The sequence below is a fragment of the Emydura macquarii genome, unplaced genomic scaffold (genome assembly GCF_026122565.2).
Source record: "Emydura macquarii macquarii isolate MOO-44397 ecotype Brisbane River unplaced genomic scaffold, CSIRO-AGI_Emac_v2 contig_2636, whole genome shotgun sequence".
Lineage (NCBI taxonomy): Eukaryota > Metazoa > Chordata > Testudines > Chelidae > Emydura > Emydura macquarii.
This window is the reverse complement of record NW_027132773.1, coordinates 33,576,744-33,600,007: the sequence shown is the minus strand read 5'-3', so window position 1 is coordinate 33,600,007 and position 23,264 is coordinate 33,576,744. Positions and strand designations below refer to the sequence as shown.

Below are 23,264 nucleotides of genomic sequence, written 5' to 3'. Positions count from 1 at the left end.
TATTGAGGTACATTATACCTCAATAGAGAAGGCAATTGCCAGTTTCTCACCTCCTTAAGTATATTCTAAACCCAATCAGACCCTTGACAAATTCCTGTCCCAATTCTAGATTGGATTTAAGACACAGTGAAGGCAAGGGAATTGGTTTAGAATAAATGCAGGACTGATATGAAGATAATATTGTCCCGTTGTCAACCAACAGATTCAATATTGCCAGGATGAAAAAAATGCCTTTCCCTTCCAAGGATAAACCCCTTGGCCAATGTGATAGAGACCAAGAAATTCATGGTATATTACGTTGACTCCAACTGGAAGTGAATACCAGAAGTTCAACGTGCAAAGCATGTGCCTTAGTGAAGAGTTTCCTGACCACTAGAGCGGCTGCTCATTTTAATTAAATTCTTATGAACTAGCATCACAGGGCATGGCTATTACGGAGATAATAGCTAGCACTCACAATTTTTATGCTTAAGTATCTAAGACAAATAGGTTTAAAAGGATATTTTTCTAATTGGAAAAAACACGAAACAGTTGAACAAAGATTTGAGGCTGTCACATATGCAGTGGGAACCAGGAAGGGTCAGAAATGCAGTCAGCTTGGTAACTGTCACACTTTCTTCTAAAAATAAGACTTTTGCTGTATCTGAATTATTTACTGAATTACTGCAAGACACTGAACTATTTTTGCCCTCTTTTTTTGGTCTTGTTTCTTTTTGACAGACACTTCAGACTTCTCTCAGCTAGATCAAAGAAGTTCCAATTAAAATCTAATGTTCTATCTAGTTAGAAATATCAGATGAGATATTCATGAATAATGAAGTCTACATATCTGGCTCTCTCTTAAGGAAGTCTTTGCACAAAATATCAGGAGTGATTTTTTCTGGGGATAGGTCCTAAGCTGCACTAGCAGCTACTATGTTTGGTCACTGCCAGGCTTCCTGAAAACAAAGGGAGAAAATTCACTGAGGATTGGTGGGTGAGATTTACAACATATACTAAACTACGTATTCAAAAAGGTCAGTTTCCCTTTCTACAGGCGTAGAGATTTACCCCAAGAACTGGCTTCCAAACAGGAGAATAGCGCCTCAACCCACCTGTAAATTCACCTCTGTATTTTGGAGCTGAGGTAGCCATTCAGTCCATAGCAAAGGTTGAACCTAGCTTCAAGTTACAATTTCATGTTATTTTCAAATATCCACTCCATAACTTCTCCAAAATACCCAGTTCTCCTAAACTAAACATGCCTCATTTTATCCTAGGGTAAAATTTTTCTGGGAAGTCAGAAAAGGAGTTTTAAAATTTGTGGTGCTGAAAAGTTATTTCTGTTGAGATCATAAAAATTAAATATTTTGGTTCCTCTCTCCAAAATGGCTTTGGCTAGAAAGCCCAGGTTTTATTTTATTTTTCTGGGCCCCTGAAGACAAATATCTTAGTATTTTGATAGCGTGATGAGTGGAATTAATAGTAGAGTTTAAAAATATACAGAGTTTGTGATAGGATGCATATAGCTCACATTAACATTTGGGATGTAGAAGTGGAAGAGAGGGACAGGGAAAGCAGAGCCGTTTATCCATGTTAAACTTTACAGGGGAAATTTTCAAGGGTGTTTAAGGGATTGAGGATTTGTATTCTAAATTATCCTTCTGTAGGAAGGCGCTGTGGCCTCCCCCTGAGTCTGGACCCGAGGGAGGGCCCCAGCAGCCTGAGTGGACCAAAACAGGTAGAGTGGATAAGTCTGCCCGGCAACAGAAGGGCCGGGCTGTGATAGGACCGCCCAGCCAGCCCAATCAGCGACCACGGGGCAGAGCCCCGACAGGAAGGGGCGGTATAAAGGACAGGCCCCAGAGCTCAATCTGGGAGAGACCACCGCCAGAGGCAGACGTACTGCCCCGCCAGCTAAGGCCTAGGCCGGAGCGAAGACTCTGACCATCCCCAGACCAACCTGGGCCTAGAGACTGGGTAGGACCTTCCCGTAGCTGGGCCTGGCAACCCAGCCAAAGAGACTGGGCCGAGATACCAGAGCCCCAGGGCCAGACTGAGTCCCCTGAACTCCGGGACTGGACCGAGCCCCCGGAGCAACCCAGGTGGGAGATCCCCCCCTGAGGCCGGACGGGACCTGGAGGAGCTGCCGGCCGCTGAACCCCCAGAGTCGGGGCAGGACCTGGACGAGCTGTCTGACGCTGGGCCATTCCCCCAACCCTGTGACCTAGAGGAGCTGCCCCTCGCCGAGGAGCTTCCCGCATTACCGCTTGTGGATGAGGAGGGACAGACAGGCCTACCATGGACAGAGTGCTCCAGCAACCCTGAGGAGTCAGGTATCGAGGGATACGGGGAGGAAGGGGCCCAGGGACAGCCACAAGCCCCGTCGGCATGCTGTGGCGGGAGCCCCGCCGACTGAGTGGCAACACCTTTGCCACTACTAAGGCCCTGGGCTGGGATGCAGTGGAGATGGGTGGGCCTGCATCCCCCTCCTCCTGTTCCTGAGCCACCCCGGGATAGCCTCCTCGTCCTGACCACTCCCAAGAGCGGAGCCACGGCTTGCTCGCCCTGTCTAAGGGTTGGAGCAATAGGCTGCTGGCTCACCCACCCCTGCCAGAGGGCCGGGCTAAGCCCCACCTGAGCTAACTATCCCTCCCTCCCCCGTTTTTGGAAGGCGCTGTGGCCTCTCCTGGAGTCTGGACCCGAGGGAGAGCCCCAGCGGCCGGGCCGGAGAGGACGACCTTGTAACACTTCTTAATGCTTTCTTTTCCTAGATATAGAACATTAAAAGCTAAAAGTTTGCAATATTACAACTTTTGGCTAAAGGAGTTGTTTTTTAGTACTGGAAATCAAAATCAAGTTCAATGCTTAAAAAATGGCATAGTGATATGGCAGTGATGGAAAGGATCTCCTTCCATAATAAAAATGATAGAAGTTCATTGACATACGGGTACACTTTATAGAAATTGTGGAATAAGTTGGTGGGTCATGTTAGGACTCCTCCTTCTTTTCTTCTCTATATTGTTTCTCTCTCAGTCTCCTCTATTTTTATTGCCTTTTTGGTCATTTGTATTTAATTGTGTGTGTAAAAGTTAATGATTGGTAGTTTTATCCTCTGCACAGTAACTGTCACTGTAGTGTTTGGGTCATTTTAAATTATGTTTTTATATAAATGGTCAATAAAAATGGGGGGGAAAGACACAGTAAGTAACCATTTCTTAACTGTGGTTCTTCAAGATGTGATGCCAATGTGTATTCCACTTAGGTATGTGCGAACTCAGAGCCCCAAAGACAGAGACTTGTGCCTGGCAGTATCCATAAAGGGGCAGTGGTCATGCCTCATAGCTGTAGCCCTGCCCCTGGCTATGTGAGATGGCACTGCCCTGACCCCCCTCAGTTCCATCACATTGAAAATCCCTGAGAGGAGACGCCAAGGCAAAGGGGACAGAGGGTGGGTCATGAAATACATGACTGCATCACATCTTGAAGAACTACAGTTACAGTAAGTAACTCTTCTTCTTCTTCAAGTAGATGTGTATTCCACTTGCGTGACTCGTGAATGGTACACCAAACCAGAGGCGGGGCTCAGAGTCTACTGCAGTGGGGATTGCAGGACCACCCTTCCAAGGCCTGTATCCCGTCTGGAAGATGTGGTAATAGCAGAATGATCTGTAAACATATGTATGGATGACCAGGTGGCTGCCTGCAAACACCCAGTATGGAAATGTCAGAGGAACCCTATCGACATTACTTGCATCCTCATGGAGTGAGCCTGTATCCTCTGAGGACATGCAGTGAAAGGTATCTCATATGAAGCCTTGATATAGGATGTTATCCATCTAAAGAGAGAGTCTGTAGAGATACCTTTTGTCCTTTCATGCAGTCCACATATGACACAAACAGGTGAGGCAAACGTGAAACGGTTTAGTCTTGTCTCGCTAAAAGGCTAGATATCATCTGACATCCAGAGTATGGGAGGTGCTGTTCTTCCAAGGAAGACTGCAGCTCAGGGAAAAAACCCAGGTAAATACACTGCCTGATTCAGAAGAAACTGAGAGACCACCTTGGATAAAAACTTTGATCACAGCATTACCTTGTCCTTGGAGAACTGAGTACAGGGGGGCTCAGCCAAGAGGGCCTGCAACTCTCACACCATTCTTCTCAAAAGGATGGTTATCAGGAACACGGTTTTCTGAGACAGAAGAGATAGACAGGATGCAAGGGGGCTCGAACGGAGGACCCATCAGAGCCACCAGAACCTTGTTTAGGTCCCACACAAGGGAACCAGTTCTTGAAGTGGACAAGTCTCTTCAGAAATATCACCATGATATTAGAAAAGACTGACTTCCCTTGAATTGCGGGACGGAATGCTGACATCACTCCCAAATGCACTATGAGTGAACTGAGCGCAAGGCCCGATTTCCGAAGATGTAACAGGTGCTCCAAGATGTACTGGATGGAGACCTCTAATCAGTTGGTTTGCATGGGCCAAGGAACACACTGAAAACCTGTTTCATTTCACTCATTAGGCCATCCCAGTGGAGAACTTCCTGTTATGGAGTAGGACTTGATAGACAGCATCCAAGCACTGCTCTTCCTCTTCATTTAGCCATCCAAAAGCCATGCTATGAGGTGCAGGGAGCTGACTGCAGAATGGAAGGTGCAGACGTGGTTCTGAGTGAGCAGGGTGGGATGGAGAGGAAGCGATATGGGAGGTTCAACTGACAGAGCAAGGAGAGCTGAAAACCAGCACTGTCTTGGCCATGCTGGTGCAACGAAGATAATCTTGGCCTGATCCACTTTGAGCTTGAGGATGATCTGAGGAATCACCAGAATACATGGAAAGGCATACAGAAGAGTCTACTGCTAGTTGAAGCAGAGGCGTTGGAGAGCGAGTTCGGGATGAGGCCCCCTCAAGAGCAAAATAGTCGACACTTCCTGTTTTCCTTTACCACAAACAGGTTGATCATGGTGATGCCCCATGTTGTAAAAAAAAATGACCTGGAGAACACTTGTGGCTCAGGGAAAAGCCATGCTGAGATGGTCCACGAGACAATTTTGCACCTCCAACAAATGAACGGCAACCAGAATGATGCAAAATTGCCACAGGTTGATCACCTCCAGGCACAGTAACCCCTTTGCTTGTTCACATAGTAAATCGTGGTGGTATTATCAGTGAGCATGTAAACCACGGAGGGTCTGATGCAGTCTCAGAAGGCACGATATGCATTGTGGATGGCCCAAAGTTCCAACACGTTGAAATAGATTGAGGTTTCCTGTTCTGACCACAGGCTCTGCACCCTTAACAAGTCCAGATACACCCCCAACCCAGAAGGGAACTGTCAGTAACCACTGACTTCGCTGGAGAAGACCAAGTGAAAGGGACTCTTTGGTGCACATTGCGTGGGAACTCCCACCAGTGCAAGGAATATAAGACTGGTGGAGGAAAGTGAACCAATTTTTCCAGAGAACACATGGCAGGGCGTTAAACCATCCTGAGCCACATCTGAGGAAGGCACAACCTGATGAACTGGACCACCTGTGTGCAAACAGACTTGTGGCCTAACAGGCTCAGGCACACGGACATATGGTCATAGAAGCAGAGCAGAGCAGTTAAACTGCCTGGAAGTGGTCGATTGGCAGGAATGTCTGTGATCTTGTGGAATCTAACAGGGCCCCAACAAACTCGATTTTTTGAGTTAGGGCCAAGATTGACTTTCTGGTGTTTAAAACGAGTCCCAGACAGTTGAGCAAACAACGTAGTGTTGATGTGAGTGAGAACCTCCTTTCTGGAGCCACTACCATGCATTTGGTGAATACTCAGGGGGCAGAAGAGAGGCCAAACGGGAGAACCATACACTGAAATTGGGGTCCCTCCTTCCTCATAACATAGAAACTTCCTGTGGCTCAGCAGAATCACCACATGTAAGCAAGCATCCGGACAATCCAGAGCAGAAAACCAGTCACCCAGACAGCACAGGTTGAATAGCAGATAGAATGACCATGAGAAATCTCATGTACTTGATGAGAACTGTTCTCAAACTTTGGGGCCTCAACAAATTCATTCTGTCCTTGTATTTTGGTATAAGGAAGCACTTGGAGTAAAAGCAGTGGCCCTGGTGTTCCTGCAGAACTTCCTCCACTGCTCTCAACTTCAGAGACCTGATCTGCTCGTTGAGCAGTGTCTCGTGAAAGGGATCCCTGAAGAAGGATGGGGGAGGGGGAGCGAGAAGGGGGCGTTGAAAGGAAATGGATTGTGCATCCCCATCTGACAGTGTCTAGGATCCAGCTGTTGAAGGTAATCAACTCCCAAGCATTGTAAAAACAGGTTAGTCTGTCTTCAAAGGAACAGGGGAAGGAGGGAGTGGAACAACAACTAAACCAGTGCCCTGGACAAAAGAAGTCAAAATTGGGTGCTTGGCCTGTGCCCAGGGAGGGCGTATGAACTATCAGAAGCCTGTGCCAGACTGCTTCCTACCGTGGGATCTATCCCTCTTTCTAGGGTAGTCCTGTTGTTTTTGGGGGAGGGGAAGGTTGCACAAAGGAATGCTGCAGGCTTGCTGCTGTGCCTCATAGTGGCGTCTTCGTGTTGATGGCATGTATACTCCCAAAGACCTTAAGGTAGCCCTGGAATCTTTGAAGGAGTGTAATGTCATCAATCTTATCCAAGAACAAGACTCTGCCATCAAAAGGACTCTGCAAGTCCTTGATGGCTTGCTGGAAGTCCAGAGTGATCCCAGAATTTTGCAACCAGGATGTCCTCCTCATGGTTACTGCCGAGGCCATGACCCTGGCTGAGATGTAACATCAAGGTTGTACTGCTGGGATGTTCTGGCCACCATGCAATCTTCTGCAATGAACTCCTCACACAAAGCCTTGGGCAACTGATCCTAAAATTTAACCAGGTTTGACCAATTGAGGAAATCATACTTGGCCAGCAAAGCTTGTTGATTTGTGATCCTCATCTGTAGGGTTGATGATCCTCATCTGTAGGGTTGATGGAGGTATAGATCATTTTGCCCAGAAGATCAAACCGCTTGGAGTCTCTGTCATGGGGGCAGACCTGAACCTACCCTGCCGGACCCTGTTTACCACAATTACGTTCAGGGAATTTGGGAGCAAGTAGGAACAGAACTCCTCAAATGCCTGCATGGGAGCAAAGTAGCACTTTTCCATGTGTTTGACTACTGGCAGTACCCAGATCAGTGTACTTCACAGGGCTCTTGACAGATCAAGGAGCGTATCACTGATCGTGAGGGCCACTCTCCCAGGGATGGTGGGCTGCAAAATATCCACTAGTTTGTGTGTGTTCTCGGAGAAAATCACCTAAATGCCCAGGACGCAGCTACGCAGTTTAAAAGGTTCTGGTATACCTTAAAGTCCTTTGTACTAGAAGGAGAAGATGAACCAGGCAGCATGGCATCATCCGGCAATGAGGACGAAGGTCGCAGCAGAGCCGCAACCAGCTCTCACTCCCAAGAAGACATACTCAGAAGGGAGGACTCTGTTGGCTCCACAGAAGACCACCAACACCTGGGATTCTGATTGATCCAAAGCCACTACTGTCGACTTGGCGGGTGACTTTGCCTTCAAATGGGACAAAAAACGGGATCACCGCAAATGGAGTGTCCAACTGAGTCCAAGGCCACTGATACAGGTAGGGCAATGGTGGCCAGTAGGAGGCCGAGCCAGGGACCACCGTCCGGAACACAGGGCACACACCAACCCTGTCCAATTGGCGTACCCTGAGATCATCAGGTGATGGAAAATGGGAGGATGACGTCTGAATCAGAGTCCCGAGATCTCAGGGACATTGGCAGAGTGACGGCCAAGAGCCAATAGGCAGTTTGATTCATTCGTCACCCAGAATGAGGCAGAAACCGGTGCTCCCGATGAGGTCCCAGAGCAAACAAACAGCAGTACCAGAGTGCATCGACATCAGGGGTGGTGAAAGCCACCAGAGGAACACCTACAGCGTTGAATGCAGCGGAGCCAAAGAGGGTCCCATGCCAAGGTTCCCTTACAAGTTCTGATACTGACTCCCTCCCCATGATGCGGAGGATGCTTGCCGACAGACAGGAGGGTTCAGCAACTCACTCCATTGGAGGGGCTATAGATGGCACATCCCTGGACCAAACTTGTGAGGTCAGGACCAAACAGCAGAGGAAATCTGCAGCTGCATGATATGCTGACAACATGGACACGGTTGGTACCAGCATCTCCCTTGTCAGTACTAGATTCAACAGATGCCAAAACCGGAATCAATGGTACTGGGTTTCTGCCTTTCCCACATGGTACTGACGAAGGGTCAGAGGTACCTGTGACATCCAGTGCATCAGAACTGGTGCCACTCCAGTCCATGCTTTTCCTGGGGAAGGAGTCACCCATGACCTGGGGCAGTCCTGATTGTACTTATGAGACCTCTTCCTCAGTGCTGACAACAGAGAATGGCTTCTCCGTGTCTTCAGAGAGACGCTTGCCCCAGAATGAGAGACAGCAGCGCTTTCCAAGCCCCAGGACAACCTTTGTCCCAAGGAGGGCCTCAGTACTGGATAAGGGCGCATGTCTTCTTCAAGCAGGTGTTACCTGAGGCGAAGGGCTGCACCATTGGAGTCCACTTCTTGAATGATCTACAGATGGAACACTGCTTGGATGAACTACAGATCAAGGTGGGCCTCACCGAGATAAAGCAAGCACGACGTATGGGGGTCACTGTTGAGCATCACCCCTCCACACAAAGGACAATGTTTAAACCCTGGTGCAGGAATCACCGAGGACACTATCTATTGACTACAAATGAGCACCAACTACATACAATAAACTAGATTAAATATGAGGTTGTGAGACTACAACCACACACAGCTCAGACTCCAGCCATGGGAGCTGAGAAGGAACTGAGGAGGGGTGGGGAGGTGCTGCCTCATATAGCCAGGGAAGTTGACCACAGTCAGAAGGCATGAGCACCTCCCCTCTAAAGGTACTGCTCTGCAAAATCTCCAGTTCCAGCTCACTGGGCATGGACCCACCTAAGTGGAATACCTATCTGCATCTACTTTTGGTGCCCATTTAAAAACCTAAACTGAGCAATTAAAAAAACAACAGCACTTGGTTAAACAACAACAAAAGGCGAAGTTTCAATGGAGTACTGCCAATATTCAATACTAATGTTTTTTACAAAATTTTACCCCTTTTTGAGGCAGTTAAAGTGTCAGAAAGTTGACAAGGCCATTTAAATGATTAAGCCAATTATCTTTTTCCATATAAGCTTTCTCCATTATCCCCTCACCTGATTTATACCATCCATCCACCATTAGATTTCCCCCCTTAACTACTTCACTGGTAAGTTCTGAATTCCCTCTCGGGGATCCATTTTCAGTATACTGTAATACTAGCCTCTCTCACACTACAGATATGTTAAATAGTTGCTACACAATATAGTTAATATATTGTAGTTAAAAAGTATATGCTTGCATAGTCTGAATACATTTCCATGAAACTATATTACCAAATAATCCACATATTTCATACCACCAAATAGATCAATCTTTCCAATTCTATTTTAATATATTTTAACTTCCCCAACACATCACACTATAAGAAAACAGAACTCTGATATACATGAACACAATCTCTTTTGAATTCTTTCCTATACATTTAATACAAAGTCAACAGTGTGCATCCAAAAGCATAATTCCACTACAGACAAGTCAGGGGGGCAAAATTAAAATGGAGTGGGTGGCTAAGTAAGGTAAGATGTACCTACTGATAAAGGATTACATGGCGTGCTCCGCAGAGACAGAGGGTTTGTAATTTGAGATCTTGGTGACAAGAAAGTGGCAGCCAGACGAGGAAGTGCCCACACAAGCAGGTTATTCAAGCAGCACTTTAAGCTATGAGAGTTGAGAGTTACAAATCTTAAACAATTGCAAGTTGTTTACAGTTAGGAATCAGGCGCTTACCACAAAGAGGATAGGGAGGCTCATTCTCCACCCTAATAAGCGAGTTGCAACCAGGGAGCTGACCAACCCAGAGCATCCTCTAGTACCTCCACAGATCCACGGAAAGCTCAGGCAAGGCGGCACCTGGGGGTCCCTAATATAGCCCTTCCCCTAGCAATAAGCTTATTGGTTTACATATCAATCCCTTTGGGGATTGGGCCTTAACACTTGGTTTTTGTTATTCTATTGGCAGTTAGCTAGGGGCCAATCCGCAATAAGATGACATTAGTTGCTCATTGCTAAAGCTGACCTTTAGCGCTGGTCTTGTGGTCAGCCTACTTCCATTTTCATCCCAAGGGTATTTCCAGGCCCAGGGGGTAGCTCCTCTTATCCTCTAGGGACTTTCCAGAGGATAATTCCAAGCCTGGCCCTTGAGAGGCCTACCACTGCTCCTAAAGTCTGCAGCTGATTTTAGGGCCTAGTCTTGCCATGCTAAGATGTCCTCACTTTACAATACTTTTGCGCACCCTACACATGGTAATGGGAAAAAAATGGCTGGATCCTGTAGTTATTCTTTCCCAGGCTTTTTAAAGTTTTTGCTTTTAAAACAAAGTATAGAAATTTGGAAGGAAATGTATACTGAGTGCTGGCTGAATTCTGCTGAAACATGCTTATATATGTATCTGGTTTTAGGCCCTGATTAAAAATAATACTTAAGCATGAGTTAATTGAGTTGGGGCCTTAAAAGTAAGTGTTTTGGTGTGTTTATTTGGCACACAAGCTGTAGACTAACTTAGCATATAAAATTCATGTATTAGCTCTTTTGGCTATAGTGTCACATAGGGAGCTCATGTTCATCTGATTAAGACGAGGTTGCTTTCCTGTAACTTGAGGTTCTTCGAGATGTGTGGTTCCTATCTGTATGCCACTGAGTTTACACAAGTGCACAATATGTCTGAAGCCAGAGAATTTGAAAGTAGTGTCCATTAGTCTATGCATATGCCCTGGTTCACCTCATGCCTCTGACCGAGGTGATAAAGAGCTAAACAGACTGACCGCTTCTCCAGTTCCTTCTCCACCGCAAATCAGAAAAGATCCAAAGCAGAAGAGAAGGAGGTCGGGTAGTGGAATACAGATAAGGACCACACATCTTGAAGAATCTCCAGTTACATACAAGTAACCACCTCTTCTTCTTTGAGTGATGGTCCCTATCATATTCCACTGTGGGTAATTGACCAGCAGTACCTATGTAGGAGGAGGGTATGAGGTTGTGGATGGTAGGGTTGAGCAGAAACCCGTTGTCACAAAGGAGGCATCAGTAATAGAGTCCTGCACCAGGGCATAATGCCTTGCAAACGTGTGAATGGAATTCCATGTGGCCACTTTACAGATGTTCAGAAGGGGTACGTCTTGAAGAAATGGTTTAGTTGTTGCTTGCACTCCTTTGCGGTCAAGGAGGAGGTGGAGACAGGGAGTTCAAGAGTGGAAGGCAGAGTAGAATGCATCCAGATATCCATTTGGAAATTCTCTGTGTGGAGATTGGGTGCTCTGATTCTCTCTGCTATGGCATCAAATAGTCTTAGAGATTTCCTGATTGGTTTTTTTCTCTGCAGATAAAAGGTCAAGGCTTATCAAACATCAAGAGAATGGTGTCTTCATTCTTCTGCAGAAGCATGTGATTTTGGAAAGAACACAGATAAGTGAATGGACTCATTAAGGTGAAATTCCAAAACTATTTAAGGATAAATTTGGGGTGTAGATGTAAAGAAACTTTATGCTTATGGAACACAGTGTATGGGGGGTCTGCCATCATTACTCCGAGTTCACCAACCCTTCTCACTGACATGGCAACTACGAGAAAGGCAACCTTCACATCAAAAGGAGGGACATGGAGAAAGTAGCTAAAGGCTCAAAAGGGGGCTTTGTTAGTATTGACAGAACAAGATTCAGGTCCCATTGAGGCAGAATCCTCTGAGTAGGCAGGAAAGTCCAGAATCTATGGTTAAAGGGTGAGAGAAAATGAAGTAGCCCTGAGCAAATGGATGGCATGCACTGATTGCCACTAAACAGACTCATAAGGAGCTGATGGATATCGCTGATGTCTTCAAAGACAGGATATAGCCTAAGATGAAAGATTGTGGATACTAAAGATTCCAACCCAGACCATGTGACTGAGAAGGAACTGGAGAAGCGGTTGGTCCATCCCACCCTTTATCTCCTCAGTTGGAGACATGAGGCGAGCCAACATGCATGCGCAGACTAACAGACACTACTTTCTCATTCTCCGGCTCTGGGTATATGTGTAATCCTGTGTCTTGAAATCCTGTTTATTACAATGATCTCACCATCAAATCAAGGTACCCCATTACCATAAACTATCCTGTTAAAATAGTCTCTTCTCTAGAAATTAAGCTACACAATCCAGGAAAAAACAGACATGTGAACTACTATGAATGAAATCACTTACCCATCATACTTGTATATATTAACTTCAAATAAGTCGTCCTTAGCATGGTTAGCATGTTCAGTTACTATGGAGAAAAACAAACACTTATTCTCTTAAGCTTTCCTACTAAGCTAAGTTCCATAAACTTATCAAACAATGTTTCGTAAATTCCATAAACAAAAAATGAATGAATGTGGCTGTCAAGCAGAAAACGAGAGACACAAGGTGGATGAGGGAATATCTTTTATTGGACCTCTCACCAACAGAACTTGGTCCAATAAAAGACATTCCCTCACCCACCCTGTCTCCCTAATATCCTGAGGCCGATGACACAGCTACAACTACATTGCATACAAGCAGAAAACAAACCCATTACAATGTCTCAAGCTTACCAAAAATGGTCATTTCAATGAATTTTACAACAAGGAAATAACTGAGAAATACATGTACTACATACAAGGAAAATTCTTTGTTTACAAAACAAAAAATTAAACGTAAATTTAAGTGTCACATACAAATATCTTTCACTGTGACTCACTATCATTTAGTAATTATTTCATCAGGGTAACATCCTATGCAGTTTTAAATGTCTTAATTAGTTTTAATTTTTTTTTTTTTAAAAGAGGAAAGAGCAGGATAACTGTTTTATAAATTTAAGGGCTTAAATAGCTCCGATGCATTACAACCAACAAAATGCTTACCAGTGCACTGAAATAAATGGTGCATTGCCACATCACCCTCATTTGTGAACTGCAGGGCTACAACTGCATTAGCTAGAAATCAGTTACTACTTCATTTCATATACTTATGAATGCAGAAAGCTGTGCTCTAAAAAGGTATTTTCTTAGAGTTGTAAGGATAAATTGCTTTAAAGAATTTCAGTTTATATTTAATAAGAGATTGAAGTAGAATATTAACATTACTCACTAACGACATCAGTTGAGATGGAAGCTAGACTAAACAATGGAGCCACTTTTTGTTCATAGATCCTCTTCCCTTGCCGCTTTCCTCCATAAGGGTTAATATATACAAGCAGTTGCTTTGGTCTAGATTCTGGGCGGGGGTAAAAAACAAACAAATGCCACCATAGTTATGCACTTCAATATAAAAACAAGCCAGTTTTGATAAATTTGTTTTTCAATTCTATTATACTTAAATATTTGTGTGGTTTACATATTCTTATAAAATATGTTGTTAGCAAATAGAGGCAATCTGAATAAAATATTTTATTAGAACTCCTTAGTGTGTAGGTTAAATGGGTTCCTTATTATATGGAAAAAACAGCAGAAGGTTCATATTATTTTCAGGCAGTTCTGCATTCACCTTGCCTTTCCACTAGGTGAAATGACAATTGCATCAGAGCTATAAATAAGATACAAGCTAAGATGGCAACTGGAAAGAGACATATGATCTTCTCCTTGGTAAACAATCAGCATAGCAACTGCATGCATCCTGTAGATGAGATGAATATAGAAATATCCCTGTATAGAAGGTATTACATGAATAGAATTCTAGAAAACAGCTTTTATAACAGGCAATTGAATGATCATCCTTCAAATGATAGAGAAGTGGTAAGTATATTTTGTGTAAGTGTAACCTGAACTGCAGGAAACTGCTCTGCTGATCTGAACTAAAAAATAAGCTAAGAATATCTATCGTTACTGTCTGAACTCTGGTTGAATGAACTCCAATTTGACTTCAAAGAGTCAATGGAGTAAAGGAACCAAAAACACCTATCACAACAGGTCTATCCAACTAGGCACCTTACATGAAAATGCTTTCCACTGCTAGAGGGCCTTAGGGATATCTGTGCTTTACTAACATTAATAAATTGAGTCAAAGTATCCCTAGAGAAGTATGGATTTTCATCCCTATTTTAAAAAAGGTAAGATTAACTAAAATAGACATTAGTAAACTGGCCAAGTACTAAGAGGAAATCTGTGACTGAGCTGGAAATAGAATCCAGATCTCTGCCTTTCAACCACATTGTCCCTTTCTAAAACAGCTGGTAACCTCAAGTTAGCCCAAATTTTGAGACTCCTAGCTTTTCACAGCTTTATATGTTTCAACAACAACAAAATAGGACTCCCTTTTCCTCCAAGATTCAAATTTTGGATTTTTCAGGAACACTTTTTTTTGGCCAAAAAAAAAAAAAAAAAAAAAAAAAAAAAACCCACAAAATTCATATTTTTTTACCAGCTTTATCACAAAGATTATCTCCACTGGAACATGGTGAAAAGCACCAGGTTGGCTGAATTGAGACAGCTTTTGACAGGAACATAAGGTGAATACTGAACATATTATCTAGGTTTTTGCAAAGAATCAAGGTTATCCATTTTATAGTAGGAGGTTTCGTATATAACCAAATCTGACATTGCATACTGACAAGTCTTTTTTCCAGCACAGACTGTATACTGCAATTCATTCACTGGCCCTTGGAATCAGTCCTGCAAACCTAACATTTTATTCATTCTTCGGCATCAACAGAATAGTTTTACAGGCTGCACCAGAGAGATCATAGAATTATAGAGTTGGAAGGGACCTCAGGTGGTCATCTAATCCAACCCCCTGTTCAAAGCAGGACTAACCAGGACTAACCTTAGCTAAATAATCCCTATTTATGCAATCACCTTCTTACACCAAACATGTGTCCTGTGTGATTATTCGAGGTCAAAACAACTAAAAAAAGATAAGAAACTGGATTATACGCTGTTTTCTGCATCAACATCACCGTTTACTACAGTTCAGTTATTTACACACATGCAAATCCATTGTAACTGGAGTTACACATAGGTTGCTGAGGGCACAGTCTAAACATAAAGCTGCATAAATAATTTTGAGTATAATCGGGCCTGCAGAGCCTTTATTAATGGTTCTGTTGTATGAGAAGAAAAGCACCCAGCTTGACATTCAGAGCACAGGCTCAGTATGCAGGGTGATCGTTACATTTACTAGTATTTTTAAACGGAGTACATTTAATACAGAAATAATTTAGACAAAACAAGAAAATCCAAAGGGTTATTTTTACAAATACACTTTGAGGCCAACCACATTTGAAATCATAATTTTGTCAATCCCAGAAAAGAAACACTAGCTTCTCTCTCAGGGACCTATTCCAATAGTATAGATTTAAAACTATAGAATTCAGTCACTTGGTCCAACTACAAACGGGGCACTCATCCAGTTTACCTTTCTCAATGTCTCTAACCTAGCAGTTAATGTAGTATTATAATAATAAATTAGTATTTATTACAGCAGCATCCATTGGTCCTGATCAGGATTGGGGCCCCAATTTCTGGTTTTAGATGCAAAATTTCACCACTGTCTAGAGGAAGACATGGTCCCTGTCCTGAAGAGCTTATCAGTATGTGTTCGATCTGAGAGGAAAGTTGCACCTCTTCACTCAGTAGAGAAACTCTCCAGACAGTATCAATTATACTTATTCATGTGTGTGCCCTTATGCAGCTATCCCATAAGACTTAAGCAAACTATTGGGCTCCACACTAGGGTAAGTAGGTGAAATTACTCTGACCTGTGTTATACATGAGGTCAGACTAGATGAGCCAATGGTCAAAAGTCTATGAAAGCAAAACTGTTCACATTTTCAAGCTTCTGGACAGTTCACAATTAGTACTGGGATAACATTAAAACCATTCAACAACAGAGGAATTATCTTATTTTTAAAAGTAGTTTTAAGCAACATTAAGATTCTGAACAAACACACAAAACAAGCTAATTCCTAGTTATGACAGGAACACCTAGCCACAATAGGTTCAGAAAAGGAAAACTGAGTAGGGTTTTTGTCTCTTTGGTCTCCTCATTTCATAAGTAATGCATACAAAGTGATTTTAAAACAAAGCAATATTGGTAATACAGTAACTACCAAACACTCGTAAGTAACAACTGACACTGGTGTGGGCACTTAAACTTGTTTTATTGGAAGAAACATAGTTATCTATAAGATGTTTTTCCCAGTGCCTAAGACTCTAGGACATTTATTATTACTAAATAATTATACTGGGCTTGTAGTTAAAGGCCCATCATGCTAGGTGTTTTACAAACACATAGGCCTGGTCTACACAGGGAAATTAGGTTAGCATAGCTATGTTGCTCAGGTGTGAAAAATCCACGCCCTGAGCGACACAGTTAAACTGACCTAACTCCAGTGCACTAGGTCAACAGGAGAATTTTCCCATTGACACACCTACTGCCTATCAGGCAAGTGGATTACCTACACCAACGGAGAACCCATGCTGTCAGCACAGGCAGCATCTTCACTGAAGCGGTGCAGCTGTGCCAGTGCAGCATTTAAAGTGTAGACAAGCCCATTTCCATGCCCCAAAGGGTTTTTGATCAAAGACAAGTAACATGTGAAGGGGCAGGGGGGGAGGGGGGGAAAGAGGGACAAGGTGCTTAAGCAGCAATGTGTTTCTAAATATAATGAAGTTTCGGGAGGTGGCAGGAGATGCTATGGATGGAATGGCTATTTTGTAGCAGCATCACCCCTGGCTAAACTACAAAATGTTTGTGCAGTGGTCATTGATTCCTTGTCAGCATGAATGCATGCAAAAAACCAGACCACACCAAATCTTCTAAACCTCTTGAAGAAGTAGGCTAAGGCACAGGTGAGAGTCCCAGGAATGACTAATAGGAGCACAGTTCCCATGTGCAGGGCCACCTTATGGATGGGTGATGTGGGCGACCACCCAGGGCACTGTAGTTGGGGGAACACCATGATCAAGAGGCAAGGAGCAGGGCGGGTCTGGGATGGGAGGCCATGGAAGGGAGCTCAGGGAAATGGGAAGAGAGGGGGGCAGCAGAGCCCAGTGGTGATGGGAAGGTGGGGAGCCCAGGCAGGGGTGCTGCGGAGGCGCCTATGTAGGCAGCGGAGGCCAGGGGCACCAAAATACAAGTTCAACCAGGGCACCATGTTCTCTAAGGTCGGCCCTGCCCATGTGACCCATAATGCTGAAGGAACAGCCTCATCTTGTTGTTGCTTCAGCCCTCCACACAGAGGTCTTTTCTGATCTCAAGACATCCGAGAAATCTGAAAGCAACACCCACTGCTTACTCAGCAGAAAGGTAACCTCTCTCATCCATTCAAATCACAATACTGTGGAAAGTCTGCAGGCCCCACATTCTCCAATGCTTTGCAATCTTTTACAGTTGGACAAATCAATAAGAACCCTACTATTCTGATCCGTTAGGGTTTGACATTCACTTTCCATAGGTATTAATGGCTTATCTGCCTTGCACCTTGTGGCAGTGGAGAATCAGACACTGCTAGTTTCAAATGCAGTACATCTCCTATCCCCAACTGCCCTCCGTTGGGAGAGCATGAGCTAGCCTCAAGGGCTTGAGGTAGCCACATTAATAGACTTAACTAAACTGCTGTAGATGCCATGAAAAGAATGTTGTATATTTCAGTAATTTAACCATTCAAACAACTTACTCTGTAACTCAAGTAATTCTTTAAGTGCCTGTATCCACTGGTTACACAGCTGCTCATCAGTGCACCAAAATGTTACTTCGCTGCACCGCCAGCGGTGTTTTTGTGCTCTTTTCACGTAATACACTATAAAAGAAAAACATTTATACATTCTATATTTTTGCAACAATTCTGAAATGTACTTAATTGTGGGGTGAAGCCCTAGTTTTAAAAACCCATGAAACTTATTTAAAAGACAACATGTTAATGGACCAAAAGACACTATTACCCCTTCTGGAATATTTTTATTTCTCATAATTCTATATATGAAAACTTTGTGTGTACGCGCACGTGTTTGTAAGAGGACAACATTTAAAGTATTTTTCACAATTTAAAAACAATTCCCTCCCCCACACATTTTAGCTTAAAGTAACTGCTCAAATTTGAAAATGACGATTTAAAGATATTGTCCCTTCATCTGGGCATGTTGAGAAGTGAGTTATTACATGCTTGGTCACACAAAATACAACAGTCGCAGCACTCATATGTACCCAAATTCCTTGTTTTGAAAAATTATAGACAGTATAAAGTTTGTAAAGTCCATGACAGAAAAAATACAGGCCTCAATACCCCTTTTAAATATCACATCAGCTTACAGGAAACTGAAAGGAAGAGGGTGAATCTCCAAGCCAATTTCAGTCTTTTGACAAACAGATGTGTGGGTGGAAGAGAACCATTGAAATATTTCCATTTTTCTAGTTTGAACAATGGCTATCTCACATCATGAGAGATTATTTCCTGGCATTTAGTCCATCCTTAAAGTCTTTGACAAGAACACTCAAGTCCCCTTTCCAGGGTTAGCAATACAGGAGTTGCTATGATATCACTAAGCAGGTTAGAGTATTGTTGTACCTCACTTGATTGTACAGCTGAAGTGCTTACATAAAAGAGAAAACTTTCACACTTCAAAAAGCTTGTGAAAGATCTGTTCTCAACACAGTTTAATCATTAATAAAGATCTGAGTTTTTAGTGAGAACTCATTTTCGCAGCATCTCTTATTTAATTCTCCAGTTAAGTAATATAGAATCTATGATGCCACAATATTTACTTAACAACAGCAAGATGTAGTAAGCAAGGATTATGACTTCATTGTGGGACCAAACAAAAGAAAGTGAGCCATGAAGGAAAGATTTTATTAAAACAGCAAAAAGTGGGACCCTTGACCAATAGTTTTGTCTATAAAAACTCTTTGTACAGCTCCTAGATTCGAGTCCCCCTTGAAGTATCTACAGATTACTCCAGTTAAGGAATTACTGTAGCATTCTGAAAATCCTACCTGTGAAAGCATGCGGTTTTGCCATTTTTTGCCATTTTCCACTACTACATTGCTTCTCATCAATTTCAGTTTCTTCTACAGCAATAATCTCAGAGGCAGGTACAAAACGATTTCCTGTACAAACACAACATCCATACATGACAAATGAATGTTAACAATACAAACACATTAAAGTAGCCTCAAAACATTTATATATAAAATGTGTATTTCATACAAAACGTAAAGACTATGTAAGTGAATATCAGAGAAGCAGCTTTGAACAAAGCCAGGCACAACCAAGGACATAAATCAGGAATATGGGGTCACACCACCACTCACTCAAAACTGGCTCACCACATTCCCCTCACCCTCCCTCCCCACAGTCATGACAGAAGGGCAGTCAGGCCAAATCTGAGTGACACTGCAACCCCATGTGTCAGGTCGCAATGCCCAGCAGGCAGCTGGCCTAGCCCCAGAGGGAAAAAGCCCTGCTGCAAGAAGAGTATCGGGTGGCTTGCTCTCACCCCCCTCCCAGGGTTGGATCCATTCCCACCCCCCATATACCAACCCACACTTTAAATGGTGCTCCCATGACTTTGTATAACTTCCCCCTAAACCTGAGTCTTAATAAATTTACCTTGACTGTGCTGGGGATTTTTGATCAAAATGCCATGACAAATCTGCAGCTCTGATTAGGAGAAAAGCACCCCATTTGCTATTTCTATACTTCTGTCATGTCCCCTCTTATTCATCTCTTTCAAAACATTCCCACTCTTCTCAATTTCTTTCAGATAAATTCCTTCCATGCCTCATCATTTTCACTGAATGTTTCTGATCCCCCTCTATTGCTACTGCATCTTTTTTGAGATATGGAGACCAGATCTGATCATAGTACTTCAGATTAAGTCATACCACTAATTTATATTAGGGCAGGATAATATTTTTGTTATCTATCCAACTCTTTATATTATTATTTATTTATTTTTAAAGAGAAGCAGTTGCACAATGAGCAGAGGTTTTCACTGAGCCATCCTTAATGATGGATAAGGGTATGTCTATATTGCAATTAAACACCCACAACTGACTAGGGTTTGCACCAACAGTCTGTTTAATTGTGGTGTAGACATTGGGGCATGTGTTCCAGCCTGAGCTCAGGGACCCCACGAGGTGAGAGGGTTGTAGTGTAGAAATACCCTAAGTCTTTTTCCCATAGCTCCATGTATGATTAGTTCAAATTATTGTTTTGTATACACACTACTTGGCATGGTGGTTTTCCTTTACCGAAATTGTGCTGTTATGCCTCATTCATATTATATTCATTTAAGTTTTTTATCATTCTAATTTTGATTGTTGTTTCAATCCTATCCCCGGTATTGAAGAAAGGCTCACTGGTGTCTAAATTCTAGATCATCCTTGCACCATAATGATCTTATTTCAGAAGCCTGGCTATTTAAAAAAAAAGTACCGGAAAACAGATTTCACTGTAAAAATAATTAAATTTATCAAGTCTAAAGCATGAAGTGTGTGCTAGGCCAACCATAGCTATTTTTGTTTCTAACAGACTCTAGAGCATAGACATAACTTAATTTATTGTTTAAAGGGTACAGCTAGCTGCAGTTTAACCAAGGTTAAGTTGTAATATCAAATGGTCAGCTCTCTTGGTAATCAAAGAATAGAACCATTTATGTATGGGGATTTTAAAATTTAGTTGCTTTGACCTGGCTAAACATGAAGTAGCTGAGGAGAGGAGAGGAAAGAAACAAAGTTATGTTTACTTCTACTCTGCTTGTTTTTGTTTTTCATTCCATTACAAAATTGTATAAGTTACTCATATTCTTCGATATCGATGACAATTCTGTGTTGTATTTATAATAATCAAACTTTTAATGATTGCTCATTTTGCTCTCTCTTGGATATGTTAAAATTAAAATAAGAAATTCCGGTTAGATCAAATTTAAATGCTTGTTTATTATAAATGTAGATTTTGGATAGGATACTTGTTGGCATGTTTGCTAGGAGTAGTAAAAGAAGACTTGTTGCTTTATCACACATTTTCTATACACTAAAGAGACATGAAAGCTGTCTAACCCCGTAAGTAATAAGAAGTTCATACAAGCTTTCAAATATATATTATTGCAAGCATTTATATGGCACCAGCCTAGTATCATGTCTCATTTTACATAGTTTAGATTAAAGATAAGCCTACATCACAACCACCACCAATTTTAAGGACACATGAAGAAAGTTTCACTAATCAAAAATGACAGAGGAAACTGAGCCAGCAGTGGGTACAAAGCCAGCCAAAGACAAGTTTTACAATTCCTTTTGAATGGGGCCAGTCTTAGTCTCAGATGTATTTCTGGCATGAGCAAATTCCAAAGACATACCTGCTACTAAAAATATTCTGCCCAACAATCCCTTAGTCCTTAATCTTGGGAGTTTAGTTTACGTATTCCAGAGAAAAGCAAGCAGGCAGCATGGCAGGTCAGAGGAGGAATGGCACCTTCTCAGGTATCCAAGCCGTAGGACCTATATATAGATTTAACTGGAAACAGTGACTCATCCAGAAGTTGACTGGCAGCCAGTACCATGTGTGGTGCAAAAATACAAAAATGTTTGTCACAGCCTCGTCCAGTCCCACTCTCCGGACAAACATCTGTCTATTGTGATGGGCTCCAACTACTGAATCCAACATGCAGTTAAGCTCCTTGAGTATGGACAGCAATTCATCACTGTTCCTAAATCTGGATCTCAGGAATACCCTCCAGGTGCAGACCCTGTGTCAGACACCCTTCTTGGGCAGTGAGATTCCATCTATATCATGGAAGCAGTGCCTCAGTCCTCCTGAGCCTTCAGATATTAAGATACATCCTCCACACAGTCCACCTGGCTGTGGAAGCTCTGGTTTCCTTGTTAAACTCTTCAATGACAACATGGCAGTAAACCAAGAAATACGGGCTTAGCAAAGGAGTTTCTAAAATGCACAGTTTACTCTTAACCCAGAGAGTTACAGATTTATGGAAAACCGACTCCTGAACATACCACCCTCAGTGTGATCTTACCTTTCTTTACCCATGCCTGGGTTTGGTCCAAGTTCTTTAGAGGAGACATAGTGGAGGTGGGAAGGAGCGCTCTCTCCAGCTAGTCTTTCATGTCTGGCAATGAAATGGCTTCTTTTGCTTGTCTCTTAAAACAGGCTCCAACACCTTTTCTGTCCCCACTTTTTCCATACTCCAAATGTGATGCTTCCAGGGTTGTGAGGCACCTTGCTACCACGTATCTGTAGCATGAGGAAGCCTTGCCTGTGCCTGCCAGGTGTCTACCTGACTCCACCATCCACAAGCAACATAAGCACTCTCCTCTCAGCCTTCACAGGCTCTGCTGTCTGGCACAGTTCAACCTCAGAGTCCTCATGTGTCCCCCTGGAGCATCCAGCTCCTGTCCCACTAGACACTTGTAGAATTCACACAGACCCACTACTCCAAAAGGAACAGGACACACCAGCTTACCAGTTTCACCTCAGCATCACCACTCCACTTAACACACAGAACTTAGATATGTGTATAGTGAAATCAAGTTTATGTAACAAAGAATAGAGATACAAGCAGCAGCAAATAGAATTAATGGAAACAAGTGGTTACATATAAAATAAAATCATAACACATTTTAAACCAGAGGCTTATCTAACAAGATCTTTTTAGGTCTTGTAGAGTCTCTTATTCCAAAGTCTCTCTCCCCGCATTTTACAGTCTAGACAAAGGATACCAGGTACATCTGTATTCTGAGATATATTCTAACAATTCACTGCTTTCCTCAAACTGGATGGACTTTAGGGACCTCACACCCAGGGCATCCCTTTAAATCCTATGCACCCATAGGCCCCCCTCTCAGTTGGTATCAAGGGGCCCCTGAGTGACACCAACCGCTTAGTAGGCTTCTGGGAAAAGAGTCATTCAAAGTCAGTTGCCCTGCCAGTAGACCGACCCCTCCCCCACTGCTAGTAGGGAAGAGTAATTCAATATTGCTGTCCCTTAATTGCTCTGTCACAATTTTCCTGACAGTCTGAGCTACACATCAAGCGCCTGCTACACAAAGAATGCTCAAAGGTACACTTAAGATTACATTCAAAACAGAGGTTGTAATACAACAGGCATTCT

General features: G+C 42.9%; 1 protein-coding gene across 3 annotated transcripts in view; it reads right to left on the bottom strand.

Annotated features, from left to right (window-relative positions):
* Positions 1-23,264, bottom strand: part of CERK (ceramide kinase) — a 75,418-nt gene that overhangs the window by 38,764 nt on the left and 13,390 nt on the right. For all 3 annotated transcript variants that reach the window (XM_067564394.1, XM_067564395.1, XM_067564396.1), the window contains exons 2-5: positions 19,129-19,242; positions 17,816-17,938; positions 13,291-13,416; positions 12,385-12,448 (exon numbers count right to left, since the gene is read on the bottom strand). In XM_067564394.1, the coding sequence (XP_067420495.1) occupies positions 12,385-12,448; positions 13,291-13,416; positions 17,816-17,938; positions 19,129-19,242 (427 nt within the window). The remainder of the gene's footprint in view (positions 1-12,384; positions 12,449-13,290; positions 13,417-17,815; positions 17,939-19,128; positions 19,243-23,264) is intronic.